At 40.0% G+C, this 13250-nt stretch overlaps 1 protein-coding gene across 1 annotated transcript in view; it reads left to right on the top strand.

Annotated features, from left to right (window-relative positions):
• Positions 1–4163, top strand: part of TFAP2D (transcription factor AP-2 delta) — a 54715-nt gene extending 50552 nt beyond the window's left edge. Inside the window, exon 7 of the mRNA XM_022581465.2 lies at positions 2331–4163. Coding sequence (XP_022437173.2) covers positions 2331–2550 — 220 coding nt within the window. The 3' untranslated portion in view covers positions 2551–4163. The remainder of the gene's footprint in view (positions 1–2330) is intronic.
• The last annotated feature ends 9087 nt before the right edge of the window (positions 4164–13250 follow it).

Below are 13250 nucleotides of genomic sequence, written 5' to 3'. Positions count from 1 at the left end.
TTTGCAGGTGCCGCCATGATTAGTTCTTCTAGCACTTCAGTTAATTCCATTTATGTCCTTCCTCCCTGATTAAGTCCTAAAACATTTGGATTCCCCTCTACTTATATCATTGGAGAAATAGAGCTGAAGTCAGTTTTCCTGCTCAGCAATGCAACGTATGCATATGCTTGAATTATGATGATGCCTTATATTACAAACTTTGGTATACATAGTTGGCAAAACATTGACCAGTCTTGTTTTCTAAATAATTGGAGACTGAAATCTCTTTTTCTTTTTAACATACGTTAATTATGACTTAGGCATAGGGCAGGCTTTGTAAAATGTCTGGATGAAAGATGGTGGCAACCTATAAAATATAAAGGACATGCGGAAAAATTTACTCTCACTGTGAACGTTCCACAGCCAACAATAGTTACCATTTATTGGAGCACTTCCTAAAAGTCTGGCATCGTCTTGAGTCTTATGTGTGTATTAACAGAGCAACAACTCCATGTGCTAATCTTTTTATTATCACCACTGAGGCATATCAATAGGCTGCCTGAGATCCTAAATCCCTCATCTGCAATATTTTAAGATCTTGTAATTTTTGCCCCTAAAGATTACATACCCTGGGCTTCCCTGGTGGCGCAGTGGTTGAGAGTCCGCCTGCCGATGCAGGAAACACGGGTTCGTGCCCCGGTCTGGGAAGATCCCACATGCCGCGGAGCGGCTGGGCCCGTGAGCCATGGCCGCTGAGCCTGCGCGTCCGGAGCCTGTGCTCCGCAACGGGATAGGCCACAACAGTGAGAGGCCTGCGTACCGCAAAAAAAAAAAAAAAAAAAAAGATTACATACCCTCAGAAGGATAACTAGCTAGTTAACAGATTGTGAAGGATGGTACTATTTGATTTTAAAACTGCTAATGGGACTTCCCTGGTGGCGCAGTGGTCAAGAATCTGCCTGCCAATGCAGGGGACACGGGTTTGATCCCTAAGCCTGTGCGCCACAACTACTGAGCCCACTCCCCCTAGAACCCAAGTGCCACAACTACTGAAGCCTGCTTGCCTAGAGCCGGTGATCCACAACAAGAGAAGCCACCACAATGAGAAGCCCATGCACCGTAACAAAGAGTAACCCCTGCTTGCCACAGCTAGAGAAAGCCCGCACACAGCAACAAAGACTCAATGCAGCCAAAATAAATAAATAAAAATTAATTAGTTAATTTTAAAAACTGCTAATATCACAATAACTGTAACAACCTTGGGCTTGTAAGCAATTAATGGCTTCATATATTGAATATACAATATATATGCCATGCTATTTATAGATAGATACAATATATGCATGATATATGTCAGTCATGTTTTTCTATATTTTACAAGATATGAGTTATGGGGAGAACCTGGCAGTGTCACTTCAGAAGCAATGGACGCAAATGAACCATCTGGGTGGGTTTTGTTCACAGAAAGAATGAATCTACACTTACGTATTTGTTCAGCTAGAGATGATATTTGTTGTGGTTGGAAGGGCTACCGATGCTGAAGTTGCTCCAACCCTCCCTATGCTGGCTCACTAGTTATGATTATTAATGAATTAGTCAGCTGCGGAAACCCCCAAAAAGAGTGGCTTCCATTAGATAGAATTTTATTTTTCTCTCATTTAGGAGACTGGAGGTGAGTAGGTTCCTGCCATCTTGTATTGTCCTCAGCTGCACAGCTCCATAGCTATTTTGAGAGGAAATAGAAGGCACACCCTTTCCTTTTAAGCAGGTGGGAATTGCAAACGTCACTTCCTCTGTGGTCTATAGTGGAAGGATTAGCTCTGTGTCTAAACTTAGCGGCAAGGAAAGCTTGGGAATGTTATCTCCAGCAGGATGGCCTTGTGCCCAGATAGAGCTCCATAACCTTGAAGAAGAGAAGAATGAAGTTAGAGGAGCAGCTAAACACCAGGCACACTCAGCCAATTTTGATCTCTTCTCGTGTGATATATGCTTATATAAGCATATGTGCCATTCTTAAAAACGAGATGATTCCCACACTATAGAAAGTTGTATTTTCTGGCTTTCTTAATGAGATCGAGACTCAGAGTCAAGTCGTGCGTTAAACACTCAGAGCTGCTAATAATTAGTGCCTATCAAGTCTATCAGTGACGTTTTCTTCCAGATAGTCCCTGAATTTCTTATTGTTCAGAGCAATACATTGACTTGCGTCTGCCTTCCACAATGCTTGGCGCCGTTTCGGATCACAATAAATGCCTGTTTAATGGACTGTTCTGGATTAAATGGGGGGATCTGTTGCCCCATATCATACTGCAAATTGCTCATCTCTTTTTCCTACCGCTTCTCATTTCCAGTTTGATCACTCATGGCTTTGGGACCCCAGCAATATGCGCAGCCCTAAGCACTTTCCAAACAGTCCTCAGTGAAATGCTAAACTACTTGGAAAAACACACTACTCACAAAAATGGCGGAGCGGCGGATTCTGGCCAAGGACATGGCACCTCGGAGAAAGCCCCCCTGCGGAAAACTTCAGAGGCTGCTGTGAAAGAGGGCAAAACAGAAAAGACAGACTAGCTACATCAAACAGAATCTATTTCCAGAGAGTCTTGCTGCTGATATTTTTTCTAATATATATATCATTGAGGGTGATTAATCTTCCGTGGACCAAATCTCTGCCCTCCCCCAACCCTCCATAAAAAACAAAAACGGAAATGAAAACTGAAACAAAAAAGGACAAAACCAAAAAAAAAAAAAAGACACAAAAAAAGGAAAAGAGCAGTGTAACTGTGTGATGAAATTGTCACCTTTTAATTTTATGTTATGATAAACTCCTTTTGTGCACGTAATTTATTGTTCCGAATTATATACATCACAGTTTTTAAGCACTTCTGGACTTTGGAGAGGAAGCACATGCTTTTTCACATCTAACTGATGCACTTTCTTATCCAACTCTGTAGTTAGGGATCAGAAAGCATGACCAAACTGGACTCCACCACCAGCGCATACAGCGCCAGTCTTTCTTGACTTAATCCCCTATAACAAAACAGTGCCTCTTTCCATTAAATAGACCAATCTGGCAATCAATCCATCAATACATGCTTTGGGAACTGAAAAGGGCAGTCATGAATCTTTGTCCTGTGAATTAACAGCAATTTAAAAATTTCGGTCACCGCTAACCCACTTAACTACCAGTGCCTTGGTGGTATTTAAAAATTCCAGAAAACTCTTTCCCCTCTTTGTGTGACTATTCCACCCCACCCTAGGTCCATTTTTTAAAGAAGAGACTCAGCAGAATATTGAAGAGAAAAAAGATGACCTCTCCTATCCATTCTCCTCACTTCCCCAACCTAACTGTTCAAGGAAACAGACTGCATATACTGGGTCAGGGCAGGCTGGATATAGGAAAGGGTAGCTTTGCCACTTGGGGTCCTGACGGAAAGCTGTGGTATTGTCTTGCCTGGAAAAGCAAGGGAATAGGAACAGCGATCTTTCCAGGAAGCCCTGCCCCTCAGAGACAGAAGAGGAGCCCAGGGAACTAGTGGAGGCCCCTCAAAGTGTTAGCGGCCAATGATTGTATGGTTAAAATGACAGCCGTTATTCTTTTTCTACTTTGTGATTCTGCTACCTGCCCGATAGCTGTGTTCTGAACCGTTAGAGGCACAGAAGCATTCAGGTCTGTGTTCAATAAAGAAAACAAAAACAGAATGATCAGAGAAGGCTTTTGCTTTTAAGATGCTTCCTTTTTTCATGGCTTGTTCTTAAGCTTTATTGTCCTGTAGTTATAATACTGAAAACAAGAGGTTCCTGGCTGCAAAGGCCAAGGGCTAATTGAATGAAAGTTCAGACCATTAAAACTTGAATGTGTCAAGAAACCTGACTGGTACCACATAGTACTAACCTTTCTACTGTTAACAGTTTTCAAAGTTCTAAGCAAATAAAGATGTAGGCCATCGTCTATGAAAAAAATCATTTAAAAAATATGTGGACTCCAGACATCGTTTAGCATGAAAATATTCTCCTCTCGTTAACATATATCAATTACTTTCAGAATGTCTCTGCCACATTATAACCCCATGAGGAATATTATTATTTTTTTAATTGAGAGAAAATTGCTTAAGAATTTTCATCAAGAGATCACAGAAAATATTTTTACCTAACAATAATTCTTAAAATGATTCGACTTTTATCTTCAATCTTATACAGAAAAGAGGAACATAATCAATGAATATCCAAATTTTCTAGACTAAATTCAGTTAACAAAACACACTAGTAAGGAATTCTATAATAAAGGGGTTTTATAGTTACACAGTAGAAGAATTTAAAATAAAGAAAATGTAAAAGTAATGAATTGTGACTTCATGAGTTTATCTAGTTCCATTTTTTAAATTTTACCGTTATTCATGGCTTTAAATTTTTTTGAAATAAAATAGAATAAAGCTGAGATTCTGCTGCAGTTCCAAATTTCATCACAAAATAAATTATTTCCATTTACATGAAAATTCTCATACTGTAAAATATACATGTGAAACAAAAATGATGAATATTTCAGTTTAATAAGTAGTAGGAAAGCTATATACACATAATGTGGGCTACTAATATTTCCTTAATGAAATTTCCACATTGACTTTTATTCCTTTTATTATTAACAATACATATGTATTTAATATGGCATTTTCATATGCATATCTGCTAAGTACTTAATGTAGTTATATACCATGTCAAATGTTTACCCATAATCATAAAAAATTAGATCTGGCTTATAGTACCAGCTTACTTCTCAACCCATAGTTGTGACTAGTTGGGGTTCTTAACACCTCAATGGGGTGTTATTATTTATTAGCCTTGGAAACAGAAGTATAACTATAACTACAGTGCATATTATTTACCAGGATTTTGGGTGTCTTCAGAGCCTTAAATGGACAGCACCCATCATTTAACTTAACCAGCCATTAGGACATAAGTGAATTAATGGACTGGTCATGTTTAGAGTAATTATTTATTATCATATTTAATAGACATTGTTAACATACCTACTTTTGCCTTGTATATAAGGTACTCAACACTTTTTAAATAAATGAGTAAATGAATGTGTGTGTGTTCTTTGTCCGAAGTGGGCCAAAGGACTTTTTACTTTTGATTTTTTTTTTTTTTTGATACCCATTGCTTCAATCTGGCTGGCTTCTTCCATGGTAATTTATGGATAACACATTTTAATGAACAGGGAAATATTTCCACTCTATCAGTTAGTTGCAACTAGATGCATTTAATATAAAACAATAAAAACAAGTAGGTAAGTATCATAATTTCAACAAAAGTAAAGTTATAATTGTTATCAGTATCATAGTTTATAGTTAAGGAAGGTAGGTCACCAAAATCTGATTTTCAGTGTTACAGTCAATAATAAAGCAATGAAAAAGCTTTCCAGATTAACTACCACTGGCCAAGACAATTTGTCCAAACCTCTCATACTTACTCAAAATTAATATACTTAAACTTAGGACAAATGGAGTCAAACTCCTATAAAAAGAAATGTTCATTTTAAGGCTGTTTCAATAACCAATTTAAATGCCACTTCTATGGTTATTTCACTAGAGTTACCATTTGACTTAAGTTTGGTGGTTCTCGAAAAAAGGAAAACTCTGAATTATTCTATATCTTCTTCTCTGGAAAGATCAGATTCCTGGGAAGATGCCTAGTCTATTCTCCTGCACCCTTCTTTTCAGGTGCTTTAAAAATGGGTAATTCTTTCTGGCTTTGCAGTTCCTTTTTCCTTTCCCTTCTTTGAGGGTGAGTTTTCTTCACTGTCTAAGACAGAACATGACCCTCTAGCACCTATGAGCATCCTGACCCTAGTGTGACAGTGATAAGAATTTGACTTTTGTCACCTGGTGCTGAAAGTAAATGTGTCAATGAATTATCCTTGTTAAAATGAGTAAAACAATATAATTTCATTACACTATACTTTCTTCCTTTTGGGCTTCTTTGGAGGCATTTTTGACCAGTGCAATTTTTTAAATGTATCAGCATCCTTTACACAATGAATATGCCATCTCCCTACAAAGGCCAAGTCAATATATGAGAGGTGACCTGACATAGTGACTAAAAGCGTAGACTCTAAAGCCAAATAACCTGGGTTCAAATCATGGATCTTTCGTTTGCTTCTGTGTGGCCTTGGGAAAATTGCTGAACCTCTCTGGGTCTCCATTTCCCCAACTGTAAAATAAGGATAAGAATAGATACCTACTCACAGAACTACTGTCAGAATCAGAGTTAATATATATAAATTGCTAAGAGCAGAATAGGGGCATGGTTAGTGCTATGTGAGTGTTAGCTATTGTCATTAATACTTAGAGTTGGGACAAACCATATTTTTTATCTAGATATCAGTTTCTCCTCAGTTTGTTGAATCCTTCCTATATGTCAGGCTCTGTCTTAGAGACTGAAGATAAAGCGAGGAATAAAGCATTTTTCTTATGAGTTTCTCGCAGTCTCCTAGGAAGATCCCAGCCATCATAATATGGTAAGTGCCCTGATGTAAATGTGCACGAGTTATCCCAACACAAACCAGACCCAGGTCCTGGGAACTGAGGGGAGGAGAGGGGAGAGGGAGAAATCAAAGGAGGGGTTGTAACGGTGGAAGGGAAGGGAAAGGTGGAAACCAGGAAGAGGAGACTTTACGGTTCTGGGCGAATTAAAAATATTTGGGGCAGGATGTGATTTTGAAAACTAACCAATGCCATTTATATTTCTGGTTATTCCTATACCTCCGCTCCATTTTCGAGGGCACCTAACATTTTGTCCATACTGCCTCAGGGAAGGAACTTGACCCAAGGGAATGCAGGCTACAAAGGAACTGAACTTTTATACAAGTTTTCAGTTTCAAAATCCTAGGCCTTAAGGAGGACTTGAGGTTTAAAAGTATATCAGTCCGGACCTTTTTCCTTCCTCCGCAGAGACACACACACACACACACACACATACACACACACACACACACACACACACACACACACGGAGACACAGACACAGACACATTGGAGCCCATAAAACAGTTCCCAGTTTGGTGAAAGGAGGAGAGGATTAAAGAAGAATTGAAGAAAGGGTAGCTATCGTTGCATCTCTCTGAGAAGGGGCCATATCCTGGGGGTGCGCCTGGTGATAGAGGGAACCATGTCTTCACCCCAGAGGAAGATCCAGGGAGGAAGACCACCCAGTATCATGCAGAAGCAGAGGTGCTGTCTATGTGGGGTGTGTCTAGGCAGATGGCTCTCAGACAACCTCACAGGGTTTCTCCCAAGAAGATTCTCTCAACATGGCCTGGAGAGACCAGGATGATGTGTGTGGGAGCAGAAAACAAAGAAGCAGCTATTCCTGCAACCCATAGAGATACAGCAAAAAAAAGGATATTTCAGGCCCACCCAGAAGCAACCCAGGTAGCGGGCAAGCAATGCAGGTTGGACCCACGTACACACAGGAGGAACATGACACACATGTCAATCAAAGACCAGATGGGATATTCAGATGTACCACTTGGAGTCCAGTCAGGAGAACAAAAACCTTTTTAGGGATTTCAAAGAGAGAGGATTTAGTAATGATAACAGGTGAAACAGGTGTTAGAAAGTTGAAAGAGGAGAAAATGAGACACTGAATCACCAAAATACTAGTAATTTGAAAAAGTAGTGACCACCCTATAGATGCGCGAACAAAAGGAAAGAGGTGAGGTTACCTGAATCTGGGAGCTTGGAAGAGGGCATCCCCCTCCCCACAGTTGTTGCTTGAATGTCTGAGATTAATGCTGGTGGTACCTCTGGGGGGGTAGAGTTTGGCTAATGCTGGGATTGCAAAGAAGCTGGAGGCTAGAGCCATAACCTTCCTATTCTGCTGGAGGGTTGGGGACAGGAATCGGAAATACCTGGAGCATCTTTCTGTCTCCTCTTCCTTCGAATTCTGACCAGTATCTCCCATTGTCAGAACCTAATTAGAAGCTTGCTGGCAAAGGGTTATGAGAAAGATAGTTTCAGAAAGGCAATACAGAAAGGTGGGCATCTCTGCAGCTGCCAGCATCCACAGATGGCGATCCAGGCCACATGGTCCCCCACACAGTTTGCTGGTACATAAACCCTCTCCACCCAGTTCTGGGACACAGATGCAAACCAAGAGGACCCTGAATGGACTGAGATAAAATTTCTGCCACGTTTAAAATGAAGGCTCAAATATATATAAAATAAAGTGACATTTCTCATATATCCAAACTGACACAAAGACATTCATACCTACTACTTTTAAAAACTGTATTTCAGCTACTTCCCATGTGCATCGCAGAGGATTCAAAAGGACCAAGACACTTAAGAAAATTTGAAATAACCCCCCATAAAAGGCAGAAAAAAATAAAAATAAATAGGGCTTCCCTGGTGGCGCAGTGGTTGAGAGTCCGCCTGCCGATGCAGGGGACACGGGTTCGTGCCCCGGTCCAGGAAGATCCCACATGCCGGGGAGTGGCTGGGCCCGTGAGCCATGGCCACTGGGCCTGCGTGTCCGGAGCCTGTGCTCCGCAACGGGAGAGGCCACAACAGTGAGAGGCCTGCGTACCGAAAAAAAAAAAAAAAGCTAACTGTATGCATAAATATTAGTATCATTTATCTTCCTAACACACCCATTCTCCCTGGGCAATATCTTCTTGTATAATTTCAACTATCATGTCTTTTCTTGTGGCAAAGGCCAATAGCCATCTGATGAAAGTCCATTGGACATTTGTCCTGGGTGTTTACCTATGCCGAGGGTTGGCAAACTTTCTCTGTAAAGGGCCAGATAGTAAATATTCTAGGCTACACAGGCCATATGATCTCTGTTGCAACTACTCTGCCATTGTAGCATGAAAGTAGCCACAGACAATATGTAAGCAAATGGCCATGACTGTTCCAATAAATCTTTATTTACAAAAATAGGCATTGGGATGGATTGGAGCACGCATTCCTGTAGTTTGATAGCCTCTAACCTAGATTAAATTTCTCAGCATTTCCTGCTGTTTGTAGCTATATGATTAAGTTCTCTCCATTGGAGGAATAGAAGTGATATTTGCCATGTCCAGATTTTACCAGTAAAAACCAGCCCTGTCCTTACTTTCCTTCATGTTATGTCCTCTTCTTCCTGCTGCATGAGATGACAATGAGGCCCTAGGGCAAGAATTCTCAACCTTGGCTCTACTGGACCTTCATTGTGAGGGGCTGTCCTGTGTGTTGTAGGATGTTTAACGGATCCTTGGCTTCTATGTACTAGATGCCAGTAACATCTCTCCTAATTGTGACAATCAAAATTGTCTCCAGACATTGTTACATGTATCCAGGGGGAGAAAATCACTCCTAGCTAAGAACCACTGTCTTAGAGTTGCCAGAAACACAAGATGGAAAGTACCTGGATCCCTGAATACCATATGGAAGAGAAGTGCACATTTCTCCAAGCTAAACTTCTACTACATTAAACCACTGAAATTGGCAGTGGGCATGGAGGGTAGGAGGGTCTATTTGTTAGCCTACCCTAACACAGTACTGATGAATTCCAAATCCATATCTCCACTGTTTTTCCAGCCTCTGGCCTTGCTCTTTTTTATTCCATTCTCCACACCACAGAAAATCATTCTGAAAAGCAAATATGATTTGCACGTCGCAAATAAAACACTTCATGGCTTACCGTTGCCCTTACAATAAAGTCAAACTCTTCTAGAAGATTTACAACATCCTTCTGACCTGGCGTTTGCACTCTTCTCCAGCCTCCTCCAGCTTTATCTAGTATCTCTGTTTCCCCCATCACATTCCCTCCTCCTCCCAACCACATACACACTCCATGGTCCAGCCACATAAGCCTTTTTTAAATTCCTGAAACTCTCCATGATCTAAGATTTAGCTTATTAGTTCTCTTAGCTTGAAACATTATGTTCTACCTAACCTCCTTCACAAGCCAGCTCCTGTTTATCTTTGGGATATCAACTTTGAATTCACTAATTTGGTGCAACTTTTATGAGTTTTCTATTGCTACATAACATTTTGCCACAAACTTAGTGGCTTAAAACAGCATCCATTTATTTGTGCACATTTCTATAGATCACAAGCCAGCCAGGCTTCACTGGATTCTCCGCTTAGACTTTCAGAAGGCTGAATTCAAGAAAGCAGCCAGGATGGGAAGAATCCACTTCCAAGCTCATTCAGATGGTTGGCCAAATTCATTTCCTTGTGGTTGTAGTATACTAAGGTCCCCATCTCTTTGCTGGCTGTCATCCAGGGGTCACTCAGAGCTCCCAGGGTCTGCTCTCAAGTCTTTATCACATGCCTCCCTCCATGTTCAAAGCCAGTGACAGCACATCAAATCACAAGTATCTCTCTGACTTTTCCTTCAGCTACCAGCTGGAGAAAACTGCTTTCAAAGGGCTCACGTGATTAGATTGTGCCCACCCAGGTGATCTTCCTTTTGATTAACTCAGCATCAACTGTTTAGTGGCATTAATTACTTCTGCAAAATTCCTTGATCACCCAAGTTAATATGCTTGTGAATGTGATATCACATTATATTCAGAGTCCCTGGGGATTAGGGTGGGAAATCGTGGGAGTTCATCTTTAGAATTGATCCTGCCACAGAGGCCTTTTCTGATTCCCTAAGCCAAGTTGCTTTTCTCTCCTTTGTGCCCTCACACCATCATTTATCCCTATCATGTCACTTATTAAAGACTTTTTAACAATAATTTGCTTGTCAATTATCTTTCCTATCAGACAGATAATCCCCAGTTTCCATAACTGTAAAATGAGGATAATTATAGCATTCACATCATCAGGTTGTTATAAGGATTAAATGAAAATGTCCATGTAAAACAATAACTGAGCCTGAGACATACCAAGGGCCCAAATGATGTTAGCTGTTAATATTATTGCAAATATTGGAATTGTTAGTATTAAACATCATTAGGTTTTGAAGTGGGAATCCATATATCTTGCCTATTATTGTACTCTCAGCAACTAGCCCAGTGCCTACCTGGCATATGACTGGTAAGACACGAATGATGGGCAAATGAGGCAAATTCAAGGACTTGTCCAAGGTCTATAGAGAAAATATGTAAGGTTCTTTCTAAGAAAAGAGACAATCGTAAATTACTGGGAGCCCCAGAAGTGTTTTCAGATTCACAGTGCCAGAAAGAAAAGTGATAGGTGCAAAATACCTCCTGCATTAACACAGAAAGTCATTGTCATATTCAGTCTCCAATGTATAAACCCTGTAAGCATGTTGCTAAAACCAAGATTTTGAATAAAAGAGCAATGCAAAATAAAACTGACAACTTATTGTCTCATGGACAGCAAAGCATTCTTGGTACAAAGTATCATATCCTCAAACAGCACTGAAATGGGTATAAATACTTATTGTTCCTCATTATCCTAATTATCTATTTAAAGCCTATTTACCAGCAGTTAAGATGTTTTCTTTTTTCTGGGGTAATGGAGAGGGTATGGAGAAGCTGCATTTCCTTTCTGGCTTTCTAAATGTTTTCTCTAATTAGTTAACTTCCATTTACAGTGGAAGATAAGTTCTGTTTTCTTAATGAATGACAGAATTCCACTGAAAATTATAGTCTTTTATCCTAGAGGTTATAAAGCCATTATAAAGGCTTTGAGACAGAAGACTATTATAATGGTTTTATTGAAAGGGTTTCGGAGAAGATTGCCTGTGACTGCCTTAGAACAGTATTATGCTCAGAGCATACTGTATATAAGCTTTCCCTCTAATGCCTGCTACCCTGTATGAAAGCATGTATTTAATTGTTACATGGACATATAACTCCTAGAACAAATAACAGTAACTTTGGGAATTCCACATTTCTTTACAAATTGGTCAAGCTAAAATTCTAATTATCAGCAACAGATCATACTGAGTAACAAAGACTTTCTTGAACCCAGAAATTTTTCTTATAAAATCCTCTCACCGTCATTATCAGAATGGAAAGTAATCAAATTTATTCATCTATTTATTCATTCAACAAATATTTATTGAGAACTTTGTGTATGCAGGTCACTATGCTAAACATTTAATAGAAGATTCTGAATAAGTTCAGCCCTAGAACTTTAAATCTTATTCAACTTTTTGTTTTCATTGGTCTTGTTTCTTTAAGATTCATATTAATTTCTAGTCCTAGACCTGAGAGATTAATGCTCATTTCCTGGCTATACAGCAATTCTTTTTATGTACTTATTTTTTAGTGAGTCCTTGACTAGAAATACAGTATTTTATTTTATGCATTAATTCATGTATACCCCTAGATTCTTCAAAAATAAGATTTAATACAGCTTTCAGAAACTTAGACAAATAATAACATACTACATGTTAGGAACAGCAAGAAATACAAAGGCAAATTAATGATAAAGGTATAAAATAGAGCCAGAAATAAGGCTAAAACAAAATAGAGTTATGAATATTTACAGTACTACAGGTAAGTAACAAATTTAACTCTGAGCTTTCTCTAATAGCAAAATGGAAATTGAGCATTTATTCAATTCGCTGTGTTTGTGCCTAAGACTAAGCCAAAACAGTTGGTCAGCAGAAATACAACTATTTCTGAAACTTAGATTAAGGGAGGAAAAACGTTTTTCAAAAGAATCCTTGGAAAAAGAACTACGAATGACATTCTTTCAGCAGATTAGGGTTTCTCAGCCTCGGCACCTTTGAAATGAATTAACAAATAGACAAATTGTGTTAAGTGTGATTATGAAGACAAAATGGCAAAGATTTAATTTAGACAAGAAGAGATAAGGCAAACCCCAGGAATGGAAAAGAATATGACCTGAAGGATGATGGTATTTACCCAGTCCAAAGCGGGAGGGGAGAGCATTCCTGGTGGAGGAACTGTGTGTGCTGAGCCCCCAAGGAGGGACAGAGCTTGGCGTCTGTAGGAGGTGTCAGAGGTCAGTGTGGCTGCCATGGGGTGAGTTAGGAGCAGGTGAGCCAGGGGTGGGAGTGGGAACGAGACTGCAGGAATGTTCCAGACCTGCGGTCCAACTGAAGATCGTGTGTTTCATTATTAAGTGCAATAGAGAGCCAGTGAGGGTTTTTTGTTTGTTTGTTTTTGCTTTTGCGGTACGCGGGCCTCTCACTGTTGTGGCCTCTCCCGTTGCGGAGCACAGGCTCCGGACACGCAGGCCCAGCGGCCATGGCTCATGGGCCCAGCCACTCCGCGGCACGTGGGATCTCCCCGGACCGGGGCACGAACCCGTGTCCCCTTCATCGGCAGGCGGACTCTC

This window comes from Delphinapterus leucas, chromosome 10, assembly GCF_059928025.1.
Source record: "Delphinapterus leucas isolate spDelLeu-1000000601 "Yukka" chromosome 10, BTC_Dleu_Yukka2, whole genome shotgun sequence".
NCBI lineage: Eukaryota > Metazoa > Chordata > Mammalia > Artiodactyla > Monodontidae > Delphinapterus > Delphinapterus leucas.
This window is presented reverse-complemented; position numbering and strand designations above follow the sequence as displayed.